General features: G+C 51.3%; 1 protein-coding gene across 3 annotated transcripts in view; it reads right to left on the bottom strand.

Annotated features, from left to right (window-relative positions):
* Nucleotides 1-13,115, bottom strand: part of TOX2 (TOX high mobility group box family member 2) — a 132,971-nt gene extending 119,856 nt beyond the window's left edge. Inside the window, exon 1 of one of the 3 annotated variants that reach the window (XM_077873253.1) lies at nucleotides 12,972-13,115. In XM_077873253.1, coding sequence (XP_077729379.1) covers nucleotides 12,972-13,070 — 99 coding nt within the window. In that variant the 5' untranslated portion in view covers nucleotides 13,071-13,115. Of the gene's footprint in view, nucleotides 1-11,280; nucleotides 11,407-12,971 lie in introns of those variants that run through there. The other 2 variants (XM_077873254.1, XM_077873252.1) reach the window with 2 other exon arrangements.
* Nucleotides 13,116-13,994: the final 879 nt, after the last annotated feature.

Raw genomic sequence — 13,994 nt, 5'->3', positions numbered from 1 at the left:
CAACAGGGTCGTGGCTTATTGTTAATGTCGAGCCATTAGGAAAACACAATTATGTGCTTCACTGATACTGTAAGACATAATCTGAGACAGAGTGCAAACATTTATCGCTTTCCAAAAAAAAAAAAGAGGTAAGACAACTAACACAAGAGCCACTGGAGGAAATGCTTGCATCGTACAGGTGGCTGGACAAACCCTCCAGCTTGTTGGTTTTTTTCTCCTTTTCATTTAAAGTCAAATGTTTGGCTCTTGGGCATCCATGGATAGATTTGGAAAGGTAATTAAAATGAACTATCCCAGGTGCTTAAACATACATTATTATCTCATTTAATTTCATAAGCAGGTAGGCACTAATAACCCCATTTTATAGATGAGGAAACTGAGGCCCAGAGGTATTAAGTAACTTTCCAAATGCCCCTGCTTCCCTCACCAGCTTTATCTCTTGATAGTCTGGTCCTCTCCTATGCCTTTGTACATGCTGTCCCTTCTACTTGGAATGCTTTTCTCTACCTTCTCCACCTGGCCAATTCATCTTCAAGCACCAACTGGGTGTACCCTCCTCTGGGAAGACTTCTCTACTACCCTGGCCTGGCCTGGTAATACCACACCCATTTGGAATTGCTTATTTTTTGCCTATCTCGCTAATAAGACTGTGGCTCCTCAAGGGCAAGGACCAGGTCTTAAACACTTATTCTCACCTGGCATCTACCATAAAGCCCTGCATACAGCAGGTAGTGAATGTTCTTTGCAAGGCTGAATGAAGGAATGCACTCTCAATAAGTTGCAAAGCCTGGATTTGATCCCAAGCCAATATGACTCCACAGTGTATCTCTTGGCCAGAGTTTATGTCTACATCTTATACAGATCAATTAGAAAACATAAACAAGCATGGATTATATTATAGCCATACTGAGAACATCATTCATCCTCCCAAAAGAGATCCCAAAAAGCACCACTTCTCTGGGGGAAACAGGATGGTGTATACCGGGTAAAGGGTTAAACAAATCCTTTTCCATTTTGCAAGAGAATTTCACCTTTGTTAATTGTCTAGCGTAAGTGGAAACCTGATGAAGGTAAGATGTTAACGATGTCACTAGGCACCCCTGCTTATGGTAAAAATGACCCCTGACTGGTAAACTGCATCTGGACTGGAGATAACTATAAATAAATTCTAAATATCTGATAATGAAACCAAACTTTTCCTGAGTGAAGGGACTCTTACAACTGTAGGTTTCTTGCAAGAAACCCCTGAAGTGAAGACTATGAAATTGTTACAGGAGCTATGGGTCCTTTGGGGAATAAGGCTTCTGAGCCAGGGTGACTTCCAAACCCACCCCTTGTGGGTCTCATTACCTTGCACTTACACTAAAACCTGGGAGAGTGGGGGTGGGGGGGCAGGCCAAGAGAAGAGCTGGAGGCCACCTCCATGGATTAAGCAAAGGCCATGGCTAGAACTACTCCTGCAGAAGAGGAAGAGATCCTGTGCCCTGCTGGCAGGTGCTGGGTCCTGCCTACCTCTTTCAAGGAGACGGGGACCAAGTGTCACCCATGTGTATCTTGTGAGTCTGAATGTTTAACTGAACCTCATAGAGTCCCTGTGGGAAAAACAACGAGAAATAAGGGAAATGATACAGAGAGAAAGGAAACCATACCAACCAAAACCACCATTATACCTATTCTGAACAGGAAAGTTCCTGAGACTCTACCATTTATACCATTTATAAAAGACAAAAAATATGGGATGGAGACTATGTTTTCTGTCCTACAAAAGGCCCAGGTGACCTGAATGTAGCTGGCAGCAGGAGTGAGGGAGGGCATGACTTACATGATCTCCCAGAGGCCTCACCACAAACCTGAGAGGCAATTACGGTTATGTGAGAACACTGGAGATCAGAGAAGTTAAGTGATAGGTCCTAAGTCATACAGCTTGTAAGTGACAAGATATGAAACCAGGCACTGCCATTGAACTCAAAATCACATATGAATCCACCACCTGATTTTACAAAACAATTACCTTACAGCTCAGGTGAATGTATAGAATAGAAACAAGCATGGGGGTTGGGGTGAAAGGACCTCTGTAAATAATGTAGGTAGCACCCTCTAGGCATTCAGTAAATATTTGCAAAATAAATGAGCAACAAAAGGCCCAGGGTCCATATTCCACATTATCAAGTTCAGTTCGAGTCAAAACAGCAAAATGGAACAATAAAATTTATGCATGAGATTGACCCTGGGTTATACTACTGAGTTGGATTCATTTCCAACAAGTTTCTAAATCATTCCTGCAAATTAGGCCCAACTTCAAGATAAGCACGTTTTAATTAGCTGTAATGTGAAGGCATTCTATTACCAAGTGATGTTTGAAGTTGAAAACCAAGGCAGAAGGCTCAGCTGGGAATCCTCAGGCCCAGAAGAGCCAATGCATTAACAGTAAAACCAAGGGACAAGCTGATCCACTCCTGCATCCCAGCAGAGAGTACGAACTCCACCTGGCACGGTAGAGGCTGCCCAAGATAGGAACAGAGACAGCACACTCTGAACTCCAGCTCAGCCAACCAGCAACTCTGCTGCCTTTTGTAATGTGACCTACTTAGACCCCAGTTTTCTCACCTGCAAAATGGGGACATATGTGCCTGGCATAGTTCTTATGAAGGCTCAATGAGATGATACAAGAATGAGCCTGAAATGGGTAAATGTTCAGTGAATAAATTTGTGCTTATTTCTGCCCTACTTTTCTCCATAAGGTAGCACAAAATTTAAAAATAAAAATCAGTGAGAGGGGACGTTTTGTTCAAGATGTCAGACAGACACACACTTTTTGCTTCTCCTCTCTTCTAAACAACACTAGAATGGGAAAAAAAGATATATACACACAAACAAAACATATACATACATTTATATTCATGATTCATACATACACACATATATTCATAATTCAGATAGATGGGTGGGTTAAAATGAAATAACTCCAAAAAGCCCCCATGAGAACAAAAGAAAGGGCTGGGGATCAAAAACACTAAGAGTGACAGGAAGTAAGAAGTGAGACAAAGAAGCCTATCAGCTCCAAGGGCACCAGCACACCAACATAAGACCTCTGGAAAAGCTATCATCCTAACTGAACCCCAGAAATCCCCGAAGAGAGGCAGCAGGGACTGGAAGCCCTGGGCCAGGGATGTGCCTAGACCTTTGGGTTAGCCTACAGACCTCAAAGAAGCTGACTGTTGGATCTGCCTTTAGGCTAAAGCCCAGGAGAAGGACTCAAATTAAATGAGGGATCTGCCTCAGGGATTCCTCCCTGTGGATAGGCATGAGGCTGGAAAAACAGAGGCACCAGAGCCCTTGAGTAACTGCTGGTCTATATGAGAAACAGATTCCCCCAACCTCAAGTGAGCTTGTCCCATGCACTAAAAGAAGTCCTCAGCTTTGAGTGTCCACCCACAAACCACACCAGGGCACCTAAAATCAACATTCATATTACTTACCCACATAATCATGGTTCTCACAGGCATTGAGGGAAGTCACAACTACAGAATAGATCAGTCTAGATCTCTGTTTACAATTAAATGTCAACCAAGCATTACCAGGCATATGTAGAAAATATCAGCATAAAAAGAGGCCTAATATGGACAGAAGAACTAACCACCAAGAAAACAGAGTTAACACAAAAAACAGAAGATAACTTTTTCACTGTATTATAATCTTCAAAAAGACTCAAAATATTCACATATCCATTAGAAAAAAGGAATGAGATGCTCTGATACAAGATCAATCCAGAAACAATACAAAATTCTGGGAAATGAAAAAAGTGACAATAAACTTATTAGTTTAACTGAAGAAAGGTTATGACTAGAAGTAATCCCACCCAACTTCCCTTGGGGGTTAGCCCTGGGGAATGGGGCTAAGAGGGCAGTGGGGAGAGGAAATGGGAATGGGTGGGCCCCCCCATGTTTTCTTTTACACCCTACTATATTTCTGTGTATCTTACAAAGAATAAAAACAAATTTCCAAAAAAGATGGCAGGACTCAAGATAAAGTAGGAAAATGACAGAAGAGGGAAATGAAATTGGGAAGTTAACAAGCAAAAGATATGTGTGATATCCCACACCTCCAAGCCTCCTGGGAGCTCAGAGAAGGTGGAAACGATAGGGATAGGATAGCCATGGACAATGGCCAACACTGAGGCAGGGACCAGGTGCAGAGCCTCTTGTTGAAGCTGTGATAGGACTCCAGCCCAAGGAGAAAGCCAGGTCCCCTGCCCAGACCTGACTCCCCCAGGCACAGCCCAGAAGCTTCTCTGAAATCAGTGTGGAGTCCTCTCCTCCACACAAGAGAGCGCATGACATCTCAGTAAGAGAAATTCATTCAGCCCCAGAAACTTCCATTAATAATGATTCTTCTTCACCCAGACCTAAGAAGCAATTATCCCACAGTTCTCATTCACATCATGAGATGAGAAAGAATCCTCAGCAAGTGACTCAAACACTCTAAAAATCGTCAACATCCTGGTCCTTGACTTCCTGGGAAGTCTTTTTTTTTTTTTTTTAAGATTTTATTTATTTCTTCATAGACAGAGACAGAGACACAGGCAGAGGGAGAAGCAGGCTCCATGCAGGGAGCCCAACGTGGGACTCCATCCGAGATCACACTCCAGGCTGCAGGCGGCGCCAAACCGCTGCGCCACCTGGGCTGCCCCCTGGGAAGTCTTTCAAAAGGAAGGGGAGTTTTTTCCCTAAGAGGCATCTCCCTGAAATAGGCACTTTGGTACTTCCCCTTCTATGCATTCATCCCCAGCGGCTGGGAATGTCACAGTTGTACCCCTCACTGGGAATCTCTTTGTCACAGGGAGCTACCTGGGACAAGGAGAGATGCCTTGATGCCAATGACTGGATGTAGTGAGAAACAAAAAGGCATGATCAGCTCTCTTGTCCCAGTTTGGCACAACTCTGAAGAGCTACCCCAGATCAGTGACCATGTTCCAGGCCAATGGAACATGCTTCTCCCTCTGCCCAATACTGCTTCCCTTACTCCCTTACAGCTACACTTCCTGGGAACTTCCCCCAAAATATATCTTCCATAGGCAACTCTCCATCTCAGAGTCGGTGTCCAAGGAAGCCAATGTACAACTCTCTCCACGGTGAAGGAGTCTGTCCCCATAACCTCTGGAGGGCCTGAAGAACTCAAGGGTCTCTGGGATACCTGACTGTGTCTTAGCCAAGGCTACATGGCCCAGGCCAACAACATGTCCCCAGTGTCCTAAGCCAAGGTGGGAAAACCTACTCACATCCCAGTCTAGAGCCATGTTCTCCTATGTATACTCCCCAGGCCAGCAACATCAGCATTACTTGTTAGCACTGCACCTTTTCAGCTCTTCCCTAGACCTACTGAGTCAGAACTTCTGAAAGGGGCACCCAGCGATCTGTGTTTCAACTGCCCCCCAGGTGATTCTGCTGCACTAAAGTTTGAGAAGAGCTTACTACTGGATGCAATCAAACACAAGTCATTAAGCTTTTCCATCAGCAGAAGACCAAGAGACAGCTTGGCAGCAATCTGATCCAGCAACATGAAACATTCCATACTCTGCTCCACACCTCTGGCTCCAAGGCACTCCTCTACTTAAAACCCAACCACCTATTTACCCCAAAGATATTAATGTAGTAAAACGCCAGGACACCTGCACCCCAATGTTCATAGCAGGAATGTCCACAATAGCCAAACTGTGCAAGGAGCCACAATGTCCTTTGGCAGATGAATGGATAAAGAAGATGTGATACACACACACACACACACACACACACACACACAATGGAACATTACTGAGCCATCAGAAAGGATGGATACCTACCATTTGTGTCGATGTGGGTGGAACTGGAAGGTATTATGCTGAGTGAAATAAATCAATCGGAGAAGGATAATCATCATATGGTTTCACTCATATGCAGAATATGAGAAATAGTGAAAGGGACTATAAGGGAAAGGAGGGAAACTGAGTGGGGAAAAATTAGAGAGGAAGACAAACCATGAGAAACTCCTAACTGGGAAACAAAGGGTTGCAGAAGGAGAGGAGAGTGGGGGGATGGGGTGACTGGGTGACAGGCACTAAGGAGGGAACTTGATGGGATGATCACTGGGTGTTATATGTTAGCAAATTGAATTTAAATAAAATTTTTTTTAAAAAGGAAAAACTTTTTTAATTTAAAAAATAAAATAAAGCCCAACCAGCTGGGATGTGACACTCTTTATGACAATCTCTGCTGGTGTCCCAGCTCCCCTGTAGGCAGGCCTCCTTGCCTTAGGCTGAGAGTACCCCCAAACCACCCTTCAGGCCCCCTTGCAGTGGCTCTTCCCTCTGCCTAGAGCACCCTTCCATGAATTCTACATGCCTCCACATAGCCCACCTGGCGTTTCCTTTAAGACTCTGCCCTGTGAGGCCTTCTTACACCCCTGGCACTTCCCCAATTACATATTTAATTAAAACTCTGCATTTTGAGGCATGTTACAAATCCACACAGCCTTTCATCTAGTAAATACAAGTTTCCCATTGAGTTGCTGAGCCTTCAGGATAAGGCTGGATCCCCTGGCACACAGTAGGGACTCAATAAAAACCTGCTGAACATCTGAGAAGCCCAGCAGTAAATGAGTAATTACATATTGAAAAACCACAGTCTTGTTGCTCATTCTAGCAGGCACCAGAAGTTTGCTGTTATACAGTAGCAAGTTTGAGCATCAGGATAATTGATCAAAATTTATTATCCCATGTTATACAGCATGTTTTCACTAAGAAATAAAATTGCAATTTACCACGACTCATTAAGTTAATAATTACTTACCATATGTTTTTATTGCTGCTCCCAAACCACACTGGAAAATCACTATGCAGGTTTTTGGTCCATGTACATAGGATGACTGCCAACCACGTGGATACAGAATTCACTGACAGTGAGAAGCAGGACTAAAATACTGAACAGAAAGCACACGCTCTTAAGCTCTACCACTCTCATCCCCATGACATTTTAGTTTACCTGCACCACATTTTCCAGTTCAGTGGTTCTCAAACAGGGGCACTTCTGCTCCGCAGGGGATACTTGGCAAAGCCTGGAGACTTTTTTTGGCTATTGTGGGAGGAGGTGCTACTGGCACCTAATCAGTAGAGGCCAGGGATGCAACTATGCATCTTATAATGTTATAATGCACAAAACATCCCCCCCCCCCAAACAAGGAATTACCAGGTCTAAAGTGTCCACAGTGCTGATGCTGGAAAACACTGTTCTAGATCAAAGGAACTTCCATTTCTGTTTCTTCAACCTGAACCTCATAGCAACCGTATGAAGAAGGTATTACTGCCCCCTTGTATGGATGAAAAAACTGAGACCTGGAGCGGTTAAGTGAGGTACACAAGGTCACCAGCCCACTCCAACAAATGGTGCAGCTGCAAAGTGAACCAGTCTCCTCTGCCCAACAAACCCAACTCCCCTCCCACACAGATTCAAGAAGGAAACAGACGCCAAGGAAATGAGCAGGTCCTTGTTTATTCATTAGGCTGAAGGGTCCACCCCGAGACTGTTTCAAACCAGATACAGGAAAAATATCAGACCCAGAGACCGAGGCATGGAAACATCTGATGTTAGGAAGACCCCTCCCCTGCAGCAGCTGGGACGGTTGGTCCTCCAGCATCCAGCACTGAAACAGGTTCCTCCAGCATTTTAATTTTCAATTGTGCAGCTCTTTATGAATAGAAATGAAAGTGTTTCCTGCTGGGGCCACAGGCTGTGTATGCATGATCTCCAACCTCAAGGCAACCCCATGGGGGAGGTGCTGCTATGCCCATTTTGCAGATGAGGAAACTGAAGCATGGGGAAGTTAAAAAACTTGCCTGTGCTGATGATGGCAGCATTCAAACCCAGTTCTGCGAGGTTCCAGGACTTAGACTGCCTTCATATCTTGAGACTAGTTCTAGAAAATCAGAGAGGCAAAATAGCTGGCCCTATGGAATCATATGGGGCTGGCAGTCCTGCAGGGGGATTCCTGGGATAAGGGTGAGGTGTGGAGTCTTGTTCTGGATGCATAGACACTCAGCTGCTCTTCCAGGTTTCCTGGCTGCTCTCTGTGCTGGGCTCTGTCCTCTGGGCCTACTTGGGTAAGCTCCTCTAGGAATGGCAGGTCAGCCAAAAGATTCTTGGCCCTGGCTATGCCCTAGATTTGATGCGCTCAGTAAAATCTTCTAAGAGCCAAAGAGATGCCAAGTTCCAAACTACAGAGGAAAACTGGTGAGCCTTGAATTCATTCATGCATGCATTCATTCAGCAAATATTTATTGAACCCCCTAAGTGTCAGGCCAGCTCTGGGTATGAATACAAAAGTGAAGGTAGACACAGTGGTTCCTGCTCTCTGAAGCATATCAGGGTGCATCTCCTCTAAAAGTATCATCTTCATCCTTCCTGGGTGTACTATGCTTTACTTACAAAGGACATGCCCAGGCTCCATTCATTATATCTCCATACCACAACTCCCTATCCCATTAGACTGATGTTCACTGATTTGCCTTCCCTTTGCCAAGAGGGAAACAGAGGCCCAGAGAAGAGCACTGTCATGCTCAAGGTCACCTTGCAGAATGGGGGGTGGGGGGGGCGGGGTGGAGCAGCAGTGCTGGGCCTGAGCTGTGGCTCCTGACATTCATAAGGTACAGAAGTTTCGTGGTAAGGACACTTCAGGACAGACTAGGGGAGGGGGCTACAGTAAACACATTTAGATGGAAAGTAAAGAAGAGCTTCTTAACATCCTGCAGAGTCCCCAGGACCAGCCATCTCAGCTCAGAGCTCACCTGGCCCAGGTCCACCCACAACCACCTGTGCCCCTACAGAAACCAGCAGTGGGGACCTCACCTACCAGAAACGCTGAGCAGGCCTCACAAATCTTAAGTACAGGTGAGGTGGAGACAGCATCTCCCGCTTCTTGTATTTTCATCCCAAGGAGATTCCAATAATTCACTAGCTGAGCTTGTGTTGATCCCCGACAAGATACAAGATGCTGTGCCCAGAGCTGTGTGGGTGGGGAGTTCCATCACTTACCCACGAATATAGTTCCTGAGTAGTTCTGGGTCAGGCACTGTGCCAGGTGCTGGGAGCCCACAGAAACCCGTTCACAAACAACCAAACCACTGCTACACAAAGTGTGGTTGCTGGACCACCAGCAGCAGCATCTGAGAGTTCATCACACATGCAAATTCCCACAAGAAGACTTGTAAAATGTTCACAGAGGCTTTATTCATATATTCATAGTAGCCCCAACCTGGAAACAAACCTGAACATCCACTGGCAGGTGAACAGATAAACCAATTGAGCTACATTCATACAACATAATATTACTTAGCAGTAAAACAGAATTACGGATATACACAACATGAATAAATCTTAACACTATGTTGAGCAAAACGAAAACAGATGCAAAGATGTGTATGTTGCATATGAAATTCTAGAAATTAAATACACTTAGTACACTGAAACTGAACTTAAATAAAAGCACTGATAATAGAAATCAGATAAGTCGTTTCCTGCAGAGGTGGGGATAGAGACTGTGGGCTGGAAAGGGGCATGAGGGAACTTTCTGGGGTATGGAAAATGAGCAAAATGTGAATTGGGATGGTGGTTACACAGGTGTTTGTATTTGTGAAAACTCATGGAACTATACACTTAAAATGTGCATTTTATTTTATGTCAATCATATCTCAGTAAAAAAAAATAAGCAACAAATCATTTGCCCTAGATCACAAAGCCACAACTGGAGATTCGAACCCAGGTTTGTCAAATTCCAATGGTCTGTTTACACTAGTCTGCCATAGTTGATGAGGGGCCCCAGGGATTGCCCTCAGCCTGGTAAAGAGCCTTGTCAAAAGTCAGAATAAAGGGACTTCACAGATACCCAAGGAAGAGTGTCATAGTCTCCCCTCAACTCCTAGAGACTTGAGGGGAGAGCACCTAAGTGTCAAGCTCAGAGTCAAGAAATTTGGGATCAGGCCTAAATTCTGCTCTTCACACACAGAGTAGTATACTCTGTGACTCTGTTTCCCCTCTATGAAGCAAGGTAGAAAGAGAGGATTAGTGGTTCCCAGCATGGGTCTACAGATCCTGGGAGCCACAGGGCCACAAGCTCCTACGCTCACTAGGCACTGTTATTACAGGAAATGACTAATGTGCCTGCCTCATACCTGGTAAGCTATTTTTCAAATGTATGTTAATATTATTGTGATTAATAAAATAACATCTATCTCAGAGCAAAAATGAAACCATAGCAGCTTTTGCCATTACGTATTTTCTCAAACAAAAGATGGCAAAAGAACAGCCACTGCTCATGACTTGGTTTAAAGTGGCTGGAATCTCTGTGTAGAGTATCACTAAGGGGACAGTCACCAAGGGAACAGTCACCAAGGGCCCTTCCGGGTCAACTGCCCCACAGTTATCCGGCATCACTTGGGCAAATGCTTGCCCTTATGTTTCTCAGGCCTAGGCCCCTGTGGGGACAAGCCTCTTGTATGGACTGGAAGGACCAAGCCCCCAGTATGCATGCTGTGTCATGGTTCTGCGGCCCAACCTACAGGCCCCAAGTGTGGTCATGGCTGCATCTTGGGCCTCAGTTTCCCCTCCATGTTCTGATAGTGATCAGCTGTGAGAATGGAGCCTGGGCATTTCCCTCCCCAGGCCCTCACCATCAGACCCTGGTCATAATGTGTCCCACATGCCAACCACCAGCACTAAAGATGACTGCCCCCTTGGGATCTGCTACCAGCAAGCATCGGTTCACCGGGAGCTGAGCCCAGTGACTTCCCCTGCCTCATCCTGCCACAAGCCTGAAGACTGAGAAGCAGGTCTCACATCCAGGTGCGAGGTCACACCCTTCTCCCCGCCTACCTTGGTGGCCCAGCTGCCACCTCTTCCACCTGGACACACCCTCGGCTCTGGGCCAGAAGTCCGAGATTACAAACAGAAACCAGAATCACGGGCTTCTCATTCCCTGAGTGGCTCCTTCCCCGGCCGGGTTTCACACTGGTTCTTGGTGCCGAGTCAGGGCTTCATTGGGCAGCAGAATAAAGCAGGGACACAACTGGGCGCCCCCCCCCCCAGAAGGCCCGCATGGGGACCGCCGCACTCTGGCGGGGTTTACAGAAACCTCACTCTCAAAAGGCGCACTCCAGGCTCAAGGCCACGCACTCGCCAACCCAGACTTCGAGGCACAAATTCCCCGATCCCCACGCGCGCCCCCAAACCAGGGCCTGGAACCTTGCCCACTTACTGTGTTAAAAAGTAAAGCCAAGGGCAGAAGACAGTCCAGCTGCCCCCGCAGCCAGCGGTGTCCTCCTCTCTCAAGACTCCACTTGCTACTTTTAATCAATTTTCCCTCCATCAGACTGGAAACAGCCGAGAACCGGCCTTCCCTTCAGGACACCATCCCCCACTTCTAACCACCATCCCCGCTTCTAACTTGGCCGGCACCGGACAAAGATGATCCCACCCACCCGCTGTGAGACCTCGCGGGCCGCCCAGCTCGTCCTCGCCGGGCTCTCCTGGCCCCGGAGCCCAGGCCCCATCGCGGGGACTGCGGGGGCTTTGCCCTGCGACCCTCAAGGCTGCTCCCCGCGGGCCTGGCTCGGCGATCCCGGCCCCCGGCCCCCGGCCCCCGGCCCCCGGGCCCCCGTTCCGCGCGGGGCCGCCCCCTGCCCGCAGCCGCCACCGGCCAGGGGCTCCGCCGAGGCCCGAGGGCCGCCCACCCCGCCGCCGACGCACACTCGCCGCGCCTCGGAGCCCGCGCCGCTCGCCGGGGCCGCGGGGAAACCCACGCGCGCGGTTCAGTCCGGGCTCCGAGGGGCCGGGCCGGGCTTCGCGCCCGCCGCGGGACGCGCCGACGGTCGGCCTCGCTAACCAAGTCTGAAAGTTCCCTCCGCGGCGAGGGGAGCGGTGCGGCGGCGCAGCTGCATCGCGGAGAGCGAGCGGATCCGACGTCCCGGTTCGGGGAGCCGCGCACGCGAGCTTCCGTGGGGGGCGGGGGGCCGGCGGGGCGCGGGGCGCGGGGCGCGGGCGTCGTCACCGCAGCCCCAGCCCAGCGGGGAGGGCCGCCCGCCCGCGCTCCGTGCCCGGGAGGGGCCAGGCCTCGGTGGGCCGTAGCGCCCCGGGAACCCCAGGCCCCGCCGGGGGGGGGGGGGGGGGACGGCCAGTGAGCGCGCCGCCGCCGCCGCCGCCAAGTGAAAGCCCCGACGCGCGAGTTAGAGCCCGGGGGGCGCGGGGGTGCGGGGGCGCGGGATGCGGGGGCGCGGGGCGTAGGGGCTCGGGGGTTCGGGGGCGCGGGGTGCAGGGGCGCAGGGGTGCGGGGTGCAGGGGCGCAGGGGCGCGGGGCACGGGGGCGCGGGGCGCGGGGCGCAGGGGCGCAGGGGCGCGGGCCCGGCCGGGGCGCCCCGGGGTCACCGCGCGCGGGGCTGTGCGAGGCGGTGTGCGGCCGGCGGGGCCCCGCGAGCGGGACGCGACTGTCGGACCAACTTCTTTGTGTGAGTGTCCGCGGCCGCGCCTGGGCGTGACGGCGACGGGGCGCGGAAGGCGGTGTGCCGCGCGAACGGGTGCCTCGTGGGTGGCGACGCGACGGCGGGCGTGGGCGAGTGGGCCCGACCGTCAGGGAGGCTTGCGGCGGGGCGCGGCGGGGCGGCGGGGCGGCGGGGCGGCGGGGTCGCGGGCAGCCGGTGCGCGAGAGCGGCTGTCAGGGCCGGGCCGCGGGGCCCCGTGGTGACTGTCGAGGTGACTGGTGCCCGCGGGCCGGAGAACTCCGGGAGGACCCCTGCGGGCGGCAGTGCCCGTCGGCGGGCGGACGCGTGCGGGTCCCCGCGGCCGGCACCAGGCGCCGGGGTCTCCGAGTCTCCCCGTCCACCCACCGACGCTCCAGCGGGGACGCCCGGGCCGCCGCCGCGCCCGCCTCGGCGCCCCCCCGCCCCCGCCTACCTTGCCGCAGTGGTAATAGTCCAGGTGCGCCAGGCCGGCCGGCTCGGCCCCGGGGCGCGCGCCCACCGCGGGCGCCGAGGGGTACAGGCGGACGTCCATGGCGGGCGCGGCGGCGGCGGCGGCGGCGGCGGCGGCGGCTCCCGCGGGCAGTGCCTGGGCGGGCGGCGGGTGGGAGCCAGTGTGCGAGCGGGTGTGCGAGCGCGGGGGGCGGGCCGGGGGCGGGGCCCGGAGGAGCGTCCCGCGCCCGCCCCGCCCCGCCCGCGCGCGCTATTGTTCCGGCCGCGGGCGCCGCGGAGCGCCGGGGCCTGGGCCCAGGGGAGGGGGCGCGCCCGGGGGTCCCCCAGCGCTGCGCGCCGGTGCGGACGGCCGTTTCCCATCCCGCCTTCCCCACCCACGGTGAGGGAAGGAAGAGACCCATCTGACACCCCTCCCCTGAAGTGGGACACTGCCCGCCCTAGACATTCAGGGAGTAGGGGGCGGGGGAGGCAGGCGGCGACAGGAGCACTTGTGTGGATGGGTGCCGCCGTGCCCGGGGGACCAACAGCCCAGCGCCTGCTGCTGCGGCTGTTAGAAGGTCCTCCGCGCTTGTCCCACTGATCCGAGTCACTGCGAGAGGGGCTCTGGGACTTACTGAGCATAAATTCTCACTTTACCTATGAGGAAACTGAGGCAAGGACAGTCGCTTCAGTAATGAAGCGCCAAGTGAATGGGCTCACTGCCTCCAGAGGATCCAGGTCTGAGACAACTGGGAGAAGACAGTGTAATGATAGGGAGTCAAAAGGCCATAGAAATGGCTTAGAAACTGAAGTTCTGAGGAAGGGTCCAGAATCTACCCCCCCCCCCCCATCCCCAGCCCCTACCCCAAGTTCTGGAGAACCGAAATGGGATGGCTTCCATAGTGGAGCAGAAAGGTAATGGAAGCAATCTCCTTCTCCCACATTAAAAAGTTCCCTAATTCCTTACATCACCTGCCAAGCAACTGGCCTGTTGCTCCTCCCCTTCTCATCCAAGAATTGTCTACAC

This window comes from Canis aureus, chromosome 26, assembly GCF_053574225.1.
Source record: "Canis aureus isolate CA01 chromosome 26, VMU_Caureus_v.1.0, whole genome shotgun sequence".
Lineage (NCBI taxonomy): Eukaryota > Metazoa > Chordata > Mammalia > Carnivora > Canidae > Canis > Canis aureus.
Note: the sequence above shows the minus strand (reverse complement) of the source record. Positions and strands in the feature narration are given on the sequence as shown.